A 21,208-nucleotide genomic window follows, 5' to 3' on the forward strand; every position below is an offset into this window, starting at 1 on the left:
AAACAGGAGGATGGGCCATGTAGTTGGTTTAAACTAATCTGGGCCTGACCCTGGAGTTGTAGATGGGAATTGAATCCATCTAGACCCCACAGGACTATGCAATTTGGAGCACTGTTAGCTGAGGTGAGGGGCAGGTAGGCACATAGCTCTCATACCTGACACTAAAACAGGACTGGATGTGCAGCGCTGACACAGGTTTTTGACATTTATTTTTTGTAGCTGATGTGTCTTGTGTCTTCAAATACTAGGGCTAGTTTCCATTTCTGGTTGTGGTGGCCATTAGCCATGTCCATTAGTGTTTCTGGCTTTCTGCCTTTTGGATACACAATGATTCTTTCTGGTCAATGAGTTATAAGCATTTAGGATAAAGCATTAACTTGTGGGTGCAAGGCCCTCCAGAGCTCTCTTTCCTTCTGGTACAGCAACTGGAAGCCTTTGAAATGGTGGCTGGTCCATTGTGAGTAACTGTGATGAGCAGAGTCTCCCTGCTGGCTCCTGTTGGACAAGTAGTAGCACCGGCAAGAAGCCAGCTCTTACTTTGTTAAGCTATGAGGACTCTGGTGTTGTGTTACTGTGGCATACCCAGTATATCCTGCCTAGTACCTTGGATTACCTAAATTCATTTGGATTATTTAGAGATTGCTCACAAAAAATCCCCTATATTTGTATAATTCTTTCAATAATGCTTTCACATCTATGATCTCATCTCCACAACAGTACTATATATAGATGAGACACGTTAGCTTCATTTTGCCAGTGGAAGAATTGAGGCAAACTCCCCAAATGTTTTGTTTGCAGTGTTTATTATTTTCTATTTGCTTTGTGTTCTTAAGCAATATGATTACACAGTCAAACTGCACTGTAAGGAATCATGCTGCTCCTTCTATTAACATTTTATCTGATGGCCCACCTCTGAAGAATTTATCACCTTTTTCTTTATTCTTTCCCTACACCAAGTAGTCAGTATTGGAAATGTAAAGGACTTTGGCTATTGCAGCTTCTGTGTGTGGGAAAGCTTAGCTAAGGAAGTGGCTAGCTGTACTGTTTGCCCTCATTGAGCTGTGAAAGGCCCCAAAGCAACACTCGTAAAGGGGATTGACAGAGAATACAAGGAAGCTGCACTCAGACATCAGCAATAGGTAACTGGGACTCTTCCTGAGCAGGTTGACTCAAGAGGGGAAAAAGGCAGATATACAAAATTTCCCTTTGTCAGAAAGTGGCAGCAGACTAGCAATACAGAGTGGAGGAGAGGCATCTGCTGTGCACTGAGTGGGGGGAGCATTAGCAGTGAAGAGGGCAGACTCTGGAAGCAGAGCACTTGGATTTGAATCCTGGTTCCACCACTTACAAACTGTGCAACCTTGCACAAATTACCTGATCTCTTTGAACCTTAGATTCCCCTTATATATAATAAGGTTTTTAGCACCTATTTCATAAGGGTATTGTGAAGATAAAATGAATTGAAGAATGTGAAGCTCTTAGAACAGCACACACAGTAAAAGCTTGGTAAATATCATCATCAATAATAATAATAGTTATTATTATTATTTGTTGCCACCTTTTCTGCCACCACCCTGGGCTAAGCAAGCCACCCATCATCTCTCACTTGGACTAATTCAAAGACCTCCTCATTGGTCTTTCCATCTATTCTTGTGTCATTTCCAATTTGTTCTCTACCTGGTAGCTAAGGTAATGTTTTAAAATTAGAATCCATCAAGTTGTTTCTTTGCTTAAAACCTTTCCGTAATTCCCTCTTCACTTATAATTTTAGTCTTTATCACAAAGAATAGCTTCCAAGGGACCGGCCTCCCCAGCCTCAGTTTGTGCTGACATCTATAGTGAAGCCTCTAGTTTCCCTCTTAGACCTCCAAGTGTGCCATGCTTTGCCCACCTCAGGGCCTTTATACTAATATATTCTAGAGGAGCAATGCCTTTTCCTTACCCTGATGTTGCTTTGCAGGTGGAGAGGTGTCTACTGGGGTGACACTTCTCTCTCCACCTCTTAACTTACTCTGCCTCACGGGAGGTGGAATCATGTGTGAATCTCAGAGGAATACCTGGGCCTCCTCAGCTTAGCTCTGCCCTCTCCCTCTTGGAAGTGAGCTTCCTCCAGGGAGCAGGCCATCGCTGATGTTCCTCCAGGAGTGGGCTCTTTCCCCCTGCCTGGAGGTCTGCCCTGGTCTGGGACTGCCTCTGACTGCGTGGTTAAGCCTACCTCGTATGGGGTCGGTTACCTGGCTCACCTGCCTCACAGACTAGACCATGACTTCCAGCCTGGCTTCTACCAGCACTAAAGCTGCTGTATGGATTCTCCAGGTGCATTTCTTTCTACTTCGTGTCTTCCTTCTCCTCATGCCTGTCCTCTTCGTCCTGTGTTCTGGATTGGGGCGTTTCTAGTGGTTTGTGGTGGAAAAGCTAAGAGGGCTGTGGAGATCGTCTGTGCTGTACTATGGAATGGACTATACTGCCATTTGATGTACGCTGACTCAGTGAAACGATGGAACATCAATGTAGCTGATTTAAGTTCCTAAGAATACTCATACTCTTGGACAGGGCAGTGGGAACGAAAACATTTTTTTTTTCATTTCAGTTGAAAAACAAAGGTAAATGGGTCCAGAGAGTCTCCAGGAGGGGGAGCCCTTGGTCCTTGTTCTCAGTCATAGCTGTGAGGATCTGCATCATCTGTGACTAAGTCACAACAGAGCCAGTAAACAAACATAATCATTGCTATAGTTTAAGCAAATAGGAGAAAAATCATCACAGTCTCCATCTGGCATTATCACTTTATACCACACAATTAGCTGTTCACCTATGTGGAATTCAGTTTTGTGGGATTTTTTTTTTTTTTTTTTAAATAATTCCTGCCATGGTTTTGAATGTCACAGCCAATGTTCTGTCTGTCCTTTTAGCAAGATACAGGCTTAACCTCTATTTTAGTTTCAACTTAGAGGGAAAATATAAAACAAAAATGGGAATATGTGATTCTTTTAGTTAACTGCTTTTTCTCCTTAGCTTTCTTCTTCCCTGTTATGTTCTTCAAGTCCCTCCTTTAGAAAAAGGTGTCATGACGGCTCTCACAGCCTTTCTTCCCAGCCCAGCTCTTGATATTGCTACAGAGCCTCATTAACTTACAGAACAGTTTTTAGCACATTACTATGCATCACACCAACTAAGCTGGAAGTTCTCTTGATACCTTTCTTACTCTCCTACAACTTAGCGCACAGAGCTAGACGCATTGGTTCCTGGTAAATGTTAAAAATGGCCATTTCACAGATGACTATTTTCTCTAAAGAGCATCAGTGATGACTAGGAGTCAGAGTAGGTTTACTTAAAACCAGGCACAGTGACTATCCTCAGTTTACAAATATTAGTGGATGGAAATTCCCTGGGCATGCTGATTCTGAATTTCAGCACGACTCCAAATTTCTCATGCCTTCTTTGTAAATAAGATAGATTTAAGCCTCATGGGAGTATAGGTAGGTGGACTTACAAATGGTTAAGTAAAACATACCTAGTATGTTTTATGTAAACACTTGAAAAAGATGTTAATAATTTGTGCAGGTCTCTAGTAGTTTGCCAAAATTTTTTTTTTTAATTAAAAAATTTTGGGGGGTATTTAGCCCTGTCCATTTAAAAAAATTCAATTTATGGTGGTGACATTGGTTAATAACATTATATAAGTTTGAAGTGCACAATTCTATAATGTCATCTGTATATTGCATTGTTTGCTCACCATTCAAAGTCTGGTCTCCCTCCGTCACCATATGTTTGATCTCTTTTACTCTCTTTATACACCACTCCTCCTATCCCTCCACCCCTGTGCCCTCTGGTAACCACCCTTCTGTTGTCTGTGTCTATGAGTTTGTTTTGTTGCTCATTTGTTGCTTTCTGTTTTATATCCCACATATGAGTGAAATCATACGGCTCTTGTCCTTTTCTGTGTGACTTATTTCCTTAGTATGATACTCTCAAGATCTACCCATGTTGTTGCACATGGCAGTATTTCCTCCTTTCTTATGGCTGAGTAGTATTCCATTGTATAGACGTACCACATCTTCTTTATCCATTCATTCACTGAAGGACACTTATAGCCCTGTCCTTTTAAATGTCTAGCCTTGGAAGAATAATAAAAGGCATGTGTTTGAAATTTTTTGATGACACAAAGTTGGGAGGAATATTTAATAGTTTGGAATAATTCACTCAAGAGTAAATATTTACTTATTAGGCTGGTATAATAGGAATATATGAAATATCTTGCACATTGACATTTAAAAAAAATCAACTGTATATCCTTAGGAAGGGGAAACCAAATTTAATTGTAATTTATGAAGAAATAATCTAGAAATTTTAGTTCATCAAAACTCAGTATGAATAGACAGTGAGATACAACTGCCAAAATGAGAATAAAATTTAAGTCATGTTAATACAGTAGTCCAGAACACAGAACATCAGCCTCTGTTGTACAAGGATTAGTTGAACTAAATTTTTGATATGTGTTTGGTTCTGAACACCATATTTTAAGAGAGATGCAGAGAAATTGGGATAATTCCAAAAGAAGCTTATCGGGAAGAGATGTCTATAAAATAAGTCATGGAGAATGGCTGAGGGCTTCAGGAATGTCTGGATCAGAGTGGAGAAGATTTAGGGGAACTCTAGGAGTGATTTTCAAAAATTTGAAGGCTGTCAACATGCAAAGAGCTTAGATTTGGATTAGGTTACCTCAGAGATGAAATTTGTCGCATGTCAAGAACTTACAGGGAATGCAGGTTTGGGTTTCTTATCAAAAAAACCTCTTTAGCAATTTCCATTCTGAAATGGAAACAGGCTGCCTTGCAAGGTGTTTAGTTTCCCACAACAGAAGACTTTCAATAACAGATCTAGGGGCACCTTGTCAGAGTAATCAAAAGGTCCATGCTTCAGGAAGGTGGATCAAATGATCCCAGAAGTTCCTTCCAATCTCATGGGCCCCAGCATGAGCTCAGTGTCTGCACACAGTAGGTGCTTAAGCAACATCTGCCAAATGAATGAATGCATAAGAGTGAAAAAATATCAGGGGAAGACTTTTGCACTTTATACATTTTTTAGTCATAAAAGATTTTATGGCATTGAACGGTGATTTCACCTATTTTCAGGAGCATGTCATCTTGGAAAAAATGAAGGTCTTGGGCCACACAGAGTTTAAAATTTCCTAGATAACTGGCTTATATTTTTTGCTCTGGTATAACCCATGCTTGTAAGTTTTAGAACTATTTCTGATAATGAGCAATGCCCTTGCCCCAAACTAACATGATGCTGTTTGTTTTTCAGGATAATCGTATCCACACATCCAAGTACAACATTCTCACCTTCTTGCCAATTAATTTATTTGAACAGTTCCAAAGAGTGGCAAATGCCTACTTCCTTTTCCTTCTGATTTTACAGGTAATGTTTATGTTGTATTTCTACGTGATCTATTTGTTAAAGTATTTATATAATTTGATCTGTTTAAAACATGTGATCTGTTTGTTAAAGTATTTATATAATTTGAAAAAGTAAGTTAGTTCACTTAGCCAAATGATCATGATTAGGTGAAACCATCCTTACCAGATTTTTAATGTTATTATGGCTGTTTCTCCTCACAAATGTGGGAGGGCTAGGAGTGGGTAAAAACTAGCACATTCATCATTTTAAATACTGAGGTAATTTGAAAATGCAGTGTTGCACTTTATTTGAACCAAACCAGAGTCTAATAATGACTGTTCAGGGCCTCCCTCCTTTCTTTCTCTCCCTCATGTCGACAGTAGGGGTATTGCTGGAGTGAAGACACCGAGTCTAGAGAGTAGTAGTTTGTGGAACTTAACATGGCAAATTTCATTTGCATCTAAGAACATGGACACATTTTACATATATAAAATAAATGATGTATGCTATATGTTATTTCACTGTAGAGTGATTATTTTTCTTTATAGTTATGAGTGGTTAACTGGTAGTTAAATACATTGCTCTTTCCTCCCATTTGACTAAAATTTGGGTCTAAATGAAATTTAAACTTTTACTGATATTTTAGAAAGAAAAAAGCATAGATCACGGAATGTATATACATACAAACAAACAGCTCACATTAGCTAGTTATTTACTTAGTATTTCTTTCAGAATAATTTAATCACACTACACTGGTAGGTTGAGAATGTGCTGGAATCTATGTTAATTATAGGAGGTAGGAAGACAGAATAGCTGTGTGCAGTCTAGATTAATAGCTTGAGGACCATTTTTTCTTTAATTGAATAATTATTTGCATTAAGAATCTTTTGGTCGTAAGTGGCAGAAACCTAAATTCTTGTAAGCAAACGGGGAATATATTTATGAGCACATGTCATTCCATGTATGACTGGATTCACAGACAAACTGCTTCAACAGGACGTGACATCGCTTTTCTCTCTTTTCCTTCATGTTGGCCTCATTCTCTGGCAGGCCCTCTGTGCCTGGAGGACCCTGAAAGCTTTAAACTTTTACCCTCCCAGCTTCAACTCTGGCATGAAAGAGAAAGAGGAGGAGAGGGACTCGAGCTCTGATTGGACTGTGCTGAGTTGTGCCTCTAGCCCTAAACCCATCACCGTGGTTGAAGAACTTGATGCAGTGATTGTCTTGACCTTGAGCACATGCCCAAACCTGGAGCCATGATGGAATCAATGCACCAAAATTACATGAACTGAAAGTAGAAGGGGTTGGGTAGTTCCCTAAGAAAATAAGTTAATTGAGAAGGACTGGATACTAAACAGGAAAAAAAAAAAATGATGAATGTACATCTTACAGTTTATTAAAGAGACTTTAGAATTCTATATTTATTTCTTCCTTTCCTCCCCTGTGAATTTGCTTTCTGTTTCTGCATATAATCCTTTATATTATTCTACAAGTTTGAGCTCATTTCTCTAATGGCTTTCTTATTCATGGTCAAAGACATCTGTTCACAGAGTTTTACATTCAGAAGGGACCTTTGGGAAGGTTATTCCAGCCTCCTTTCTTTTATTGATGAAGAAATTGGACCTAGAGACATTAGATGATATATAAAGCTTTTACAAGTTAATGATAGAACTAGGACTAGAATCCAGCTTTCCTGCCACCCAGCTCAATGTTTTTCTTGGTACCTCAAAGCCTTTTGAGGTTGTTTGTTTTTTAAATTTTATGTGGAAGCTATTATATAAAATTGATTAAGTTTAGAGCTGTTTTAATGGGGCCTGATCTCCATACACTGACCATCTCTACCTCCCTGCCCGAGGGCTCTGCAGCAGCTCCAAATGGAACCCCACTTGAAGACCACCTCTCTGAGAGCATGTCAGCTGCCATGGTGTTTCTCTGAGGTGGAGGTACAGGCACAAGTCAAATAGACTGAGGTTCAGATTTTAGCAGTGTGTGTGCTCGGCCCAGCTGCTTGGCCTCTCAGATAGTTATTTATACAATGGAAAAATTATACCCACGGCTGCAGCTTTTCCTGCCTCTGGGGCACCATTCATAGTGTATTCTGTGTTTTGCACTGGGGTGCTATTTACATGGCATACAAACCCTGTGGCTTTGTATAAGACAAGTCGGCATAGAGTCTAACTCAAGGGATTTCTCTCAGGATCAAATGATACATTGTATGGGAAGTACTTGGTACAGTGTCTGCCTCAAGGTAGATGCTCAAAGAATTCTTTTTGGGAATTGGTGAGGCGTTGGTAAAATTGTTAAAACTTGAGATGAGGAACTGAGAAAAGACAGATGATGTTTATTACTTTGGGAAAGCTCATCATCTATAAAAGATTTCAAGAAGGTTACTTCTTAACTTGATATAAGAATTATATTTTTGTCAGGCAGTCTTAAAAGTGGTTCAGTGATACATAATTTCTATGTGTCTTCTAAGCAAATGCAAGTTATTGAAAGTTGTTCTACATGTGCACAAATAATATAATCCCATTAATTTCTGGCAAGTCTTAAAAATTAAATAACAACATTTGGAAGATATATTTACTAAATTTAAAAGCCCTAAACTATTTGAAATGTTTGTTTCAGCTGATTCCAGAAATCTCTTCCTTGACCTGGTTTACCACCATTGTGCCATTGGTCCTGGTGATAACTATGACAGCTGTCAAAGATGCCACAGATGACTACGTGAGTATTTGCTTCTGAGCATTCCTGAAGTCTCAATTTCAATTGGATCTCTCAGAATTACAAAAAAAGGATCCATTTGGAATTTTTAAGTGAAGCTCTTTTGTTCAATGTGATATAAAAGTTTGCTATTTGATGATTAATACAAGTCATAGAATTAGTAATGATTTGAATAATGAATGACATCTTTGGGATAAATGTCTGACTTCCCCACATTATCTGACCTTTTAGGAATAGTACTCACTTAGGTACATGAGTTCCCACAAATTGGCTTTAAAGGTCTTATTCATACAGACATACTTCAAAGAAGAGTGAAATGGTAGAGTAGAAAGAAAGAAATAAGTTTTGGAGAAAGACACCTTACCCTACCACGTTCTAGCAGTGTAACATGAGGCAAAGCACTTCTCTGAACCTTTCCTTTGCTGAATAATTGTGGCCAATGATATCAGCACCGTCGGGAGGGCAAAATGAGATGGTGTGTATAAAGCACTCGGCACAGAGCCTGCCTCACAGGGGTACACAATTAATGCTTGTTCTCTGCTCCCTTCCTGTCCTGGCCAATTCTCCTCTGAGCCTTCCTATTTATTTCTACAGTAGAAATTGTCAAGAAGAGCCGGCCTGAGATAGCTAGTCCTTCCAGACTCTACCTGTCCTGATACCAAGACCCCCTTAGCAAAGCCTGAAGTGAGAGTGGCCCCATCTTAAGGCCCAGAGAATAGGCTGCTTAGGGTTCAGGGGGTGAACTGGTTGGTATTTTACTGTGATGCCCAGCTAGTCAGTTTAGGGGACTATTTTCAGGTTAGATACAGATGTGACTAAATACCAAGTCTCCTTTGTCTCTTCTGCAGTTAACGCTTGAATATGCTTTTATTTTGTGATAATATGTGCTGGTTCAACAACTGGCTATCTTTATGAGTTGGGGTCTTGGCAGGAAAACAGATGTCACTCTAAAATAGGGGAAGAATAGACTAAGATTAATAATAAAAGGACCATTTACAAAGGGTGTGGGCAAGGAAAAGCACATGGGATAGCAACATGGGTGGTCAAACTATCTGGCGGCCTGAAGGGGCAAAGGAAGGAAGCAATTACCAGACCCGTCGGGAGGCCTGCTTTCAGCAGCTGGGGCTACCTGTAGAGGAAGCGGGCACTGTTAACCCAGCTTGAAGGAAAGGAGGGAATTTCACTTTCCTCTGGCACTCTGATCTCTGCCTGTGCCACCTATTGGCCAAACCCAACCAGGAGCCGGAGAGCAAGGACCATGCAGGCCAGCTTCCTCTGGCACAGGGCAGGGTGGAGAAGGGTGGGTGTAGATAAAGAAGAGCAAACAGGAATTACCCAGCACCCATGCCATTTTATGTATTTAGACCAACTTATTATTTCCATTTCTATTGTTCTATTGGTGGGGAGGAGACTGCATGCCAATGATGGGCTGACTTAATTTACTCTTCTGCCAATATTATCAACTCTTTCCATGTTAACAAATGACACATATCTTATTCTTCCTGGTAATATCCGTTAACTCATACCCGACAATCAGTGTAATTGTGTGCACTGGGCACAGCATGAAAGAAAGGTTGGGATGGGTTTGGGAAGGATGTTGAAAACAGGAAGGATTTTTTATATTGTGATATTGATGTAATATTGAATATTTTTAAAAGGAAAAAGCACTAATCCTGATGATTATGATCTATGAAATCAGTTTCATGTTTCCTGCTGCTACCCCTTGCTCATCAGGCTAATTGGTTGAAATAACACCTTGTACTTTAGCCTATTACTATCTGATCTTGACAGTTCACAAAGGAAGTCTTATCTGAATGGCTGCTAGTTTATGTGTTTAGTAGAGGGCTCATAATATTTAGATTCTTCTAGCAATAAAATATACTTACATTATTGGAATATACAATACGAAATAAGATCACTTGAGTACAGGAACACAAATTGACACCAAATGTGGTTCAGTATTATATTTTGATTTTAAAAAAATACTCAGTATTTAATAAGATCAGTGTTAACAATTATAATTTCTAGAGAATAAAAATACATGTTACAAAAAATTTCTCGGCTTCAAAGAAATCCATAAAACAGAATGAATGATGTTCCAATAAAGTATTGAGCACATATGTGAAAGAAGTGGAAGTCCCATTCCCTGTTGAAGACATCAAAATTAATGTATGGTTTTCTCTGGAGCTATGAGGCAGAGTAAAGGGCATATTGTCTTCTTAGAAGCAACTAAAAAATCTGTGGAAATTAGAAGAGCATGTGGATGTCCATCAGTGACATCCAGAATGAAATGTAGTGAGAAGGGTATTGATTCAGATTTAGAACACGGGGAGCTGGGTCCAAGGTAACCATAAGCTGTGCTCATTTTGGACCAATGGTGATATTGTTCCAACAGATGAGCTCAGAGTACTTTCAGTGTCCCTATTTGTGCTGACAAAGTATGATTTAATCTGTTTTTCTTTTTTTTTTTTTTTTTACAAACACTTTGATTTTTCAGTTTCGCCACAAGAGTGATAATCAGGTGAACAATCGGCAGTCTGAAGTGCTCATCAGCAGCAAGTAAGAGACACATTCTTGGGCTTATCTTTAAGATTCCGGGGACCACAAAATAGGTTTTGACAATGGGTGTTTTTCTCTTTTAATTAAATATATATTTATTTCCCCCTTTATTAAAAATTGCAATGTAAGTCCATTTTGTGTTCATGGTTCTCCTTAATGCTCAGCAAATGCTTGTGCTAGACACTCAGCTTCTACTTCAAATCCGTATGGAGTTTCTTTTGTGGAACACAGACGTATCATTATCACTTTGCATTTCTAGATCTAATACTATTAGAACTGGCAAACATGTGATATCTTGTATATAGTAGATGATTCATACCAAATTATTTAATTTGGTAATTACCAGGGAATATTACTAGAGAGACTTTGACACATTACTGTATCAATTTATAGTGATAAGAATTTTGTATTCAGTCAATAACTGATTTTAGAATGAATTATTCTCCATAACACATCTTTTTCATTGCTTTTAAATTCACCCATCAATAAAGAAATATTTATGGGAATGGTTCTTGAATCTGAAATGCTTAAAGCATGTATTTACAAACAGCAGAAAAAACACCTCCAGAAAACTCAGCAAAAAGTAAATCTTCATTCCATCGTTTCTTGCTCTCTTTCTCTTTGCCCCTTTTTGGATACTATTAACAGATGAAAAACTAAATTCGTAACAAGTACTTCAGTCTGGCAGTCAACAGTACTTTCCCATGATTTTGAATCATTTGGATACTGTGAAGAATATAGTTTTTAAAGGAAATATAGTAAAACAATCACATGAAATACAAAATTTCAAGTGACTCAAGATATCAAGAGGGGCTAGGTAGCCTAGACAATATAGAATTGAAATAATTAATCTCTTTTCATTACTAAATATTGACTGATCACTAATAATGTAATGAATACACATTACAATATAGAGAACAATCCTATATTGCATTGTTTTAGAAAGTGATGTGAAATGCATGCTGAAGAAAATTGATCTTAATCTAAAACTATAGATACAGAAACAGAAACTCTGAAAGAGTGATCCTGGTGGGACATGGATAAGCCATAGAGATGTCTGGAACCATGTGGTTTGTTTCCAATGTTAGCAAGTTTTGAATTGTTGCCACTGTAGTGTGTTTTTTAAAAGCCTGTTTTTTATACTCAGAGACTTTAAGTATGAGTTTAGTCCTGACCCTGAATAATTCTGTGGTCTTAAGCAAGTTCTTCTGTAAGCTGATGTGGTGCGTGACTTTGAGCTGTACTGTTGCATATCTTGACTTTCTCAGGTCTTGAAGTTTTCACTTGCCTTAGACTGACATTAATATGTCTTGACTAATTCCCTAGGAACATTTGATAATCAGTCTCATTACTTTGAAGTATCATCTCTTATAAAGTGTGTTAAAAATATGTACAGTTGCATAATGAATTTGAACTAATGGCCTGAGCATATCTTCTCGTGTACCTCAAATTACCAGTTAAAATTTGTGGCACCATCTGGGCAGTGACAGATACTGAGGCCTCTACCTAGAGGCCATAAGAGTAATCCAGTAACTTAGATATTCAGGAACTTGATGACCAAATGTCTCCCACACGTGCTAACTAACATTGTTATCATTATTAGAAATAGCATTAGTGTTACTTTCTTGTAGTTTCATTTAGCTTTTTGTTGAGTCCTTATGAGATAGCATTTGTTTGTAATTCAATATGGTGTGATGTTCTTAAAAAGTATTGTTGCCAGTGTTGTAAAGTTGAAGGGAGAAGCTCATGTTTAGGATTCAGCTAAAATCAGGCAAGATTTTCCATCAGGCAAGATTTCTCATAAGATTACCTACTACTGTGAGCTCCTTGAGGGCATCTCTCTTGATCACGTCTGTGTCCCTTGAGCCTAGCACAGTGTTAAATTTTCAAGCTGAGCAGTAACTAAGTAGGAGTGCCCTGTCAGGGTGACTCGGTTGGAGTGTCGTCCCATGCTAGGTATTGCTGGAGGTGAGTGTCGCACTGGGGTGGGCACCACCAGATACATGGGATTCCCTGTGTGCTCCTGTCAGAAGGTCTTGGACTTGGGGTTCTTGCTAGGGCAGGAGCCATCATCGGCTTCTCCTGGAGGGAGAAGAGACATGGGAGGAGAATATCGAGGGGAAGGGAGTATAATGAAAACACTATTCAGGAGACCTGGGTCTATGTAAGTGATCAGTGTATGATTTTGGAAATTTCTTTTCCTTCTGGGCATCAGGTGTCCTCTTTCTGTGCTCATAAGCAAGGAAGGTGAGAAGGTATGTTCAGATTCAATACATATTTATTGAGCAACAACCATGCGTGGACTCCAGTGCTTCCATATGCAACTGTCATAAAATCCTGGGGTGTGGGTAATGGTGCCTCATTTTAGAAATAAAGAGATTAAGACCTAGAAAGGGAGTGACTTGTTCAGGGTCCCACAGGAAGTAAGAGTCTAAATTAGACCTCTACCCACTCATACAGTGATGTGTAAGTATGAACTTTGTGGTCTGATCTTATCTTCACTACTTATATTTGAAGGGCTTTGCATACAATTATAGAAGTATAAACATAATTACGTAATATACATGTAGCTTGTATGTAATATATATGTAAACAAACATATCTATACTTTCATTGCCTGGAACATTACTCATCTCTGTCCTTAGCACTGTGCACGCTGTGATGCTGGACACTGTAAACCTAAGCCACAAAATAATCAGAGAAATAAATCCCTTCCTTTTAACTTTCTTTTTAAATTTTGCTTTTTTGGTTTTGTTACTCAAATTCCTCTTAATTCAAAACCAATCCTCTGCATCTGCAGTCTGTTATAATATGTGAAAGTGCTTAAAATATAGGTGTTGTATTAGACTTGGATAAACTCTTTTGATGAGTTTAGTTATAAAACTAAGTAAGAGCGCCCTGGCCAGGTGGCTCAGTTGGTTGGAGCATTGTTCTGTACACCAAAAGGTCATGGGTTTGATTCCTAGTTGGGGCACATACAGGAGGCAACTGATCAATGCTTTTCTCACATCGACGTTTCTCTCTCTCTCTCTCTCTTTTTCTTTCTCCCTCCCTTCCTCTCTTTAAAATAAATAAAAACATATTCTTGGGTGAAGATTAAAAAAAACAACAACTAAGTAGGAGTGACACGATTCCATACAGTAAAAATTAATGTGACTGCTGAATAGAAAGTGCACGTTCTTGCCCCAGGCAAGACGACATGTGCCTGCTGACTGAGTCTGTAAACACCAACAGATCCTTCAGTGTTTCCTAAGAGGTTTCCTCAAGTCACGCCGGCATCCTTGGCCACGGAGGGAGCAGCTTCAGTGCAATTACCCCACATTCAGTCGGTGTATTTCCTAGACACCCTTAGATTTCAAATTGCTCTTGGCCATCAGCTTTTTATGCACCACATTCCACTTTATACCTTCCTGAGTGTTGGTCAGTTTGGCTTGAGTCTCCCAAGCTCTTCCACAGAACTGTCCAAGTGAATCTTATTCAACCATTTTTCACTTGGAAACTGTGTGTATTTGCAGGGAGAGACAAGGGCTTTCTTTTACTGCTGCAGAATATTGTCTGCACTATTCAAGCTTGACACTCCTAGATGCTGCATAATTATGAGAACAAATACACTGTTTCAATAAAAACAAATTTTATCTTTGTGTGTTTTTTTTGGTGTTTTTTTAAAAATATATCTTTATTGATTTCAGAGAGAGGAAAGGAGAGGGAGAGAGAGAGATAGAAACATCAATGATGAGAGGGTCATTGATCAAGCCCACAACCCGGGCATGTGCCCTGACTGGGAACTGAACCCCGATTGCCTGGATCCTAGGTCGATGCTCAACCGCTGAGCCATGCCCGGCTGGGCACAAATTTTATCTTTGTTTAATCAACTTTTCCAGTTTGAATGATAACTCCCATTGGATATCAGGATAGAAAATTTTGTTTCCTTTTTTTCTTTAGTATATATAGTCCCCCCATTATAAAAGTAGCGTATGTCCAGGAAGAGAACTTTGGAAAATAAGAAAAGGTAGAAGGAAGAAAATGCCATTCATACTTTCAATATCCAAAAGTGTCACTATTTCCTTGTATTTCCTTTCAGTATTTTTCTCTATGCCAAGATTTTTTATAATCGTGTATACATTTTTATTCTTCTGTTTTCACATTACATCATATCTACCAGTTTCCAACGTCTTCATATTGTCTTTATATACATAATTTTTAAGGGCTGCGTAACATTCTGTTAAGTGCATGTCTCATAATTCAAATAAGTCCTTCCTTATTGTTTGATAGCTTGTCTGTGTTTTTTTTTTAATCTAAAATATAGTTCTTACCCTTTTCATAAGACTGTGTTTTTAGGGCATATTTATAAAACTCACCTAGGAAGATTACAATGTACCCATTATTTCCTATATGAAGGGATTAGAACTTGAAGCATTACTACTCAGTCCACTGAAAACAGCCTTTATCAGAGATCCAGGGTTTAAGTGTGAGCAGGACCGGGTTAGGCATACTGACTGAACCCTGGGAGGTTTCAGTTTCATCAAACATGGGGGTTCCTAAGTGGGTGGCTGTCAGACTTCCAAGGTTATCTTTCTTAATCATGAAAAAACCCCCAAAATGTTCTGCTTAAAAAAAAAAGTATTAGTGACACATATAAATCCCCAAATATCAATAATCTGAAACAGTTGAATATAAGTTTTATATTATAATTACTAGCTATCTAGCACTCATGTGTAAAGTATATACATCAGTTCTGGTCTGCAGAGTTCCTAGAATAAATTTGGGCAGTGACTGGGCAGTGTGACCAGCAGACCCTTCAGGCAGCTGTGATCGAACTGTTTCCATCTCCTTTGTTCTGCCAGGTTAGAGGCATGCAGACCGATGCTCAAAAGATCTATTATCATTTGCTGCTGAATTCTTGGAAATAACTTACCCAAGAGAGGGGAAAATTCATGTGTGGCATTGCCCTCTGCTGGATTTGACCCAAAATGTCAGTGTTGGGTAAGAGTGGATTGTTATTATTAAATATGCTTCTCCTTTTTTCTCCTTGGGCACCTGCAACAAAAAATACCAAAGATTGCTGAACTTCATGCATCTGAAGCTGACACACACTTGGTGTGTCTGTGTGCTTCTTGTAATTGGGGGAATGGGAGCATGAGAGGTTCTGGGATTCTGTTGATCACATGGAAGAACTGATAAAGCCTGCATTGAGTTACCTTGTTGTCACCAGGGCTCTGTTGGTTTGCAGTTGGAGTGGCGACTTCTGTAGTTAAACATAAGGCAGAGCCCCAACTTTCTGAGTTTTTATTTTTATTTTATCTCCAGCCGACTTGGGTGATTTACATGTTATGGTGGTACCACTGGGTCCAGAGGACGGCTATTTAGGGTCTATATGAAGAGACTGCATATTTGAAAGGAAAATTAAGACAAAAAACCTTGATTCTCCTTCTCTTAAACAATGTTAATTAAAAGTACTATTATGGGCTTAAATAACCCTGAGTTTAAAAGCAAGCTAGTTGGAGTAGTCTCATTCCTTTTTTTCCTTTTAGAGGAAGTTGTTTAAAATTAATTTAATTTTGAGCTCGTGCTGCTAACTCACAGAAAACACGTTTCAAAAATAGTTTCACCCTCAATAAATTAATTTCAGTTTCTTCAGTGTTGGGTTGAGCCTTTCTTGGGCAGTTTCTGCGTGTCAGTTTAACAGATGGAAGTGTCCATTTGCCAATGGGTCGGTTTCTGTGTGTGAGCCATGACACTGTGAAGGTTCTTATAAATAATTTTCCATCGTAATCAATTATTGTAGTGCATAAAAACAATTTTTAACGTGTTAAATTTCTAAATGGTGACTATTTCCCCAAATGAGGTACATCTTGAAATAACAGGAAATTATAACACTTTCAGAACTCTGCACATGGACTTTTCAGTGGCATCTCCTGATTTGTTTTTAAAATTTATATAATCCAGATGTTAGCTGCACCCTTTTTCTCCTCTTAAATCTCCTCCATCCCCCCTAAAAGCATTAGAGAGAGCAAGGTAGAGCTCAATGAAGATTTTGTGGGGGTTATAAATGAGGAGTTTTATTTCACATGCCTCATAGCAAACAATGTGAAATCCCATTTTAACAGTTTTCTTCCTCAAAGTTCTCTTTCTGCTGCTGGCCTTTGTAATCTCTTCCCCATTCAGTGCTCAGTGTAGTTGGCTCCATTCTCCTTCTCTCAGTATTTGGGGCCCCTCATATTTATCTCCCTTTTATTACTCGAAGTAGTTTGGTTCGTCCTTGGCTCTGAACTCAAACCCATCACAGCTGCTCACCAAAATAGCAGATTCTTCTGTAATGAGGACCCACTTATCTTGCATGACAATGAAAGCTTAAAATACACCATGGTCTATGTAATATTTAAAACTCAATTCTTTCTACTTAAAAAAAAAAAAAAAAATAGGCTTACTTATCTCTTCTCTGTTGTCATAGGGAAGAGATCTAGACTTTCTTTTGAAAAAAACCAAAAACAAACCCAAACTTGAGTCACAAAGGCCTTAGGATTTAATAATGTAAAGCCCTCTTAAGATCTTAAAATTCAAAAGCTAAAAGAGACTATAATATTATAGTGAGTAAATTTGGTTTCAATCAGAGCCCACATGTTGTCTATACCAAACCAAACAAATGTTTTAACAGCATTTGTTGATTAACTACTTATTGTTGATTAACTACTTACACATTTCTACTACAGGAACATTTTGCTTTAAATATCCTGAGATAATATCAATGAGTTAATTTCTTCCATGCATTAAATTAATTAATTAACTAATTAATTAATTAATCTTTATTGTTGGAAGCATTACAGATATCCCTTTTCCCCCCCATTGATCCCTTCCACCTGGCATCCACTCCACCCTCAGGCCTTCCCTATACCAATGTCTGTGTCCATAGGTTATGCATATAAGCATGTAACTTCTTTGAATAAGCTCTCCCCACCCACTCCCCACCCCTGCCTTCCCTCTGAGATCCTTCAGTCTGTTCCATGCTTCTATGTCTCTGGATCTATTTTGTTCATCAGTTTATTTTGTTCATTATATTCCACATATGAGTGAGATCATGTGGTACTTGTCTTTCTCTGACTGGCTATCCCTTAGCACATACTCTCCAGTTCCCTCCATACTGTCCCAAAGAATAAGAGATCCTTCTTTTTCACAGCTGCATAGTATTCCATGGTGTAAATGTCCCACGGCTTTTCTACCTACTCATCTACGGATGGGCCTTTGAGCTGTTTCCAGGTCTTGGCTATTGTAATTACGCTGCTATGAACATAGGGGTGCCTAAGTTCTTTCTGATTGGTGTTTAGGGTTTCTTAGGATATATTCCTAGAAGTGGGAATCACTGGGTCAAATGGCAGTTCAATCTTTAATTTTTTGAGGAAACTCCCTACTGTTTTCCATAGTGGCTGCACCAGTCTGCATTCCCACCAGCAGTGTACTAGGGTACCCTTTCTCCACATCTTCTCCAGCACTTGTCCTTTGTTGATTTATTGATGGTAGTCATTCTGACAGTTGTGAAGTGATACCTCACTGTGGTTTTAATTTGCATCCCTCTGATGATTAATGCCTTTGAGCATTTTTTCATGTCTTTTGGCCATCTGTATGTCCTCTTGGGAGAATTGTCTATTCAGGTCCTTTGCCCACTTTTTAATTGGATTTTTTTGTGTTCCTTTTGTTAAATGTATGAGTTCCTTATATATTTTGGATATTAACCCTTTATCAGATGAGTCATTGGCAAATATGATCAACCATATAGTGGGCTCCCTTTTTGTTTTGTTGGCATATAAAAATGCCATCGATTTCTTTTGCTGTGCAGAAGCTTTTTATTTTGATGTAGTCCCGTTTGTTTATTTCCTCCTTTGATTTTCTTGCCCTAGGAGATGTACCGGCAAACATATTGCTACGAGAGATGTCTGAGATTTTGCTGCCTATTTTTTTTTCTAGGATTTTTGTGGTTTCACGTCTTACATTTAAGTCTTTTATCCATTTTGAGTTTATTTTGTGTATGGTGTAAGTTTGTGGTCTAGTTTCATTTTTTTTGCATGTACCTGTCCAATTTTCCCAACACCATTTATTGAAGAGACTGTCTTTCCTCCATTGTATGCTCTTGCCTCCTTTGTCAAACATTAATTGAGCATAGTGCTTGGGTCGATTTCTGGGTTCTCTGTTCTGTTCCACCGATCTATATGTTTGTTCTTGTGCCAGTGCCAGGCTGTTTTTATTACAGTGACTTTGTAGTATAACTTGATATCTGGTATTGTGATCCCATCTTTGTTCTTCCTTCTCAAGATTGCCATGGCTATTTGGCATCTTTTCTGGTCCCATATAAATTTTTGAAGTGTTTGTTCTAGATCTGTGAAATACGCTGTTGATATTTTAATAGGGATGCATTGAATTTATAGATTGCTTTGGGAATCAACATTTTAATGATGTTGATTCTTCCAATCCATGAACACGGTATATTCTTCCACTTGTTTATATCTTCTTCTATTTCTTTTTGCAACATCCTGTAGTTTTCTGAGTACAGGTCTTTTACCTCCTTGGTTAAGTTTATTCCTAAGTATTTCAGTTTTTTTGTTGCAATGGTAAAAGGGATTTTTTTTTTTTTTTTTTAGTTTCTCTTTCTGAGAGTACATTATTGGTGTATAAAAATGCCATCCATTTATGGGTTAATTTTGTATCCTGCTACCTTGCCGAATTCATTTATTAAATCTAGTAGTTTTTTGGTGGAGTCTTTAGGATTTTCTGTGTACAATATCATGTCATCTGCAAACAATGACAGTTTTACTTCCTCCTTTCCAATTTAGATGTCTTTTATGTTTTCTTCTTGTCTGATTGCTGTGGCTAGGACTTCCAAGACTATGTTGAATGAGGGTGGTGAAAGTGGACATCCCTGTCTTGTTCCTGTTCTTAGGGGAAATGGTTTTAGTTTTTGCCTATTGAGTATGGTGTTGGCTGTAGGTTTGTCATATATGGCCTTTATTATGTTGAGATATGATTCCTCTATCCCCACTTTGCTGAGAGTTTTTATCAAAAATGGGGGTTGGATTTTATCGAATACTTTTCCTGCATTTATTGATATGATCATGTGATTTTTGTCTTTTAATTTGTTTATGTGATGTATCACGTTTCAATAAACGTGATACATTTATGAATATTGTACCAGCCTTGCATCCCTGGAATAAATCCCACTTGGTCGTGATGTATGATCTTTTGTATATATTGCTGGATCCAATTTGCTAATATTTTGTTGAGGATCTTAGCATTTATGTTCATCAGGGATAGTGCCTGTAATTCTCTTTCTTTGTAGTGTCTTTACCTGGTTTTGGAATTAGGCTAATGCTGACCTTGTAAAAAGAGCTTGGAAGTGTTCCTTCCTCTTGGATTTTTGGGAATAGTTTGAGGAGAACAGGTGTTAGTTCTTCTTTGAATGTTTGGTAAAACTCCCCTGTGAAGCTGTCTGCACCAGGGCTCTTGTGTACTGGGAGGTTTTTTTTTTATCTCTGCTTCAACTTCATCAGTAGTTATTAGCCTATTCAAGTTTTCTGACTCTTCCTGATTGAGTTTTGGCAGGTTGCATTTTTCTAGGAATTTGTCCATTTCCTCCAGGTTGTCCAGCTTGGGGCCATATAGTTGTTCATAGTATTTTCTTTAAATCTTTTGTATTTCTGTTCGGTGAGTCATTATTTCACCTCTTTCGTTTCTGATTTTGTTTATTTCAGTTCTTTCTCTTTGTGTCTTGATGAGTCTGGCTAAAGGTTCATCAATCTTGTTTATCTTTTCAAAGAACCAGCCTTGGTTATGAGGGTGCTCTCCAGCTCATCTTCAGTTGCAGTTGAAGGGTGGTTTTTCTATATTTTAGTTGTAATTCCAGTGTGGTCCCGGGAGAGTGTCAGTGTAGCTTCCACTCAGTCTGCTGCCATCTTGAATCTCTTCTTTTATGCATTTTAGATTGGTATATTATCTTCTGCTTTAGGCAGGAAATCAAGAAATCTTAAAAGAGTATAAAATAAATATAGAAATTACTGTTGATTCCATTATCCAGCTCAGAGTAAACTACAATGAATTTGTGAAGGATTTTTATGGCTCCCTTTCCTCCCCCATCCTTGCTTTCTCCTGTTTTTTATTCTCTCAACTCTTCCACACAATACTCATTTAAAAAATAATTGAGATTTTACTATATCTTATTGTCATGGTTTGCATGGTGGTTCCCCCACCCCACCCAAAGATATGTCCACTGGAACCTTGAGTGTGATCTTCCTTGGAAAAAGGGTCTTTGCATATATAATTAAGTTAAGGATCTTGAGATGAGGTCATCCTAGGAATCCAGTCACAACTGTCTTTATAAGAGAAGGGAAGGAAAGAAGATACAGGACAAAAAACATAATGTGAAGATGGAGGCAGAGATTGGAGTTAAATAGTCCCAAATCAAGGAACACCTGAAGGTCTCACCAGCGGTCGGCAGTGAGGAACAGATATTTCCCTAGAGCCCTCAAGTAAGCGCCACCCTGAT

At 38.3% G+C, this 21,208-nt stretch overlaps 1 protein-coding gene across 1 annotated transcript in view; it reads left to right on the forward strand.

Moving 5' to 3' along the window:
- The window catches only part of ATP8B4 (ATPase phospholipid transporting 8B4 (putative)), a gene marked incomplete at its 5' end in the record, with an annotated part of 163,171 nt that overhangs the window by 19,396 nt on the left and 122,567 nt on the right, over positions 1-21,208 (forward strand). The window contains 3 exons of the mRNA XM_016210159.2: positions 5,308-5,421; positions 8,026-8,124; positions 10,619-10,680. Of these exons, the coding sequence (XP_016065645.2) occupies positions 5,308-5,421; positions 8,026-8,124; positions 10,619-10,680 (275 nt within the window). The remainder of the gene's footprint in view (positions 1-5,307; positions 5,422-8,025; positions 8,125-10,618; positions 10,681-21,208) is intronic.

Source organism: Miniopterus natalensis, chromosome 1 (assembly GCF_054644295.1).
Source record: "Miniopterus natalensis isolate mMinNat1 chromosome 1, mMinNat1.hap1, whole genome shotgun sequence".
NCBI lineage: Eukaryota > Metazoa > Chordata > Mammalia > Chiroptera > Miniopteridae > Miniopterus > Miniopterus natalensis.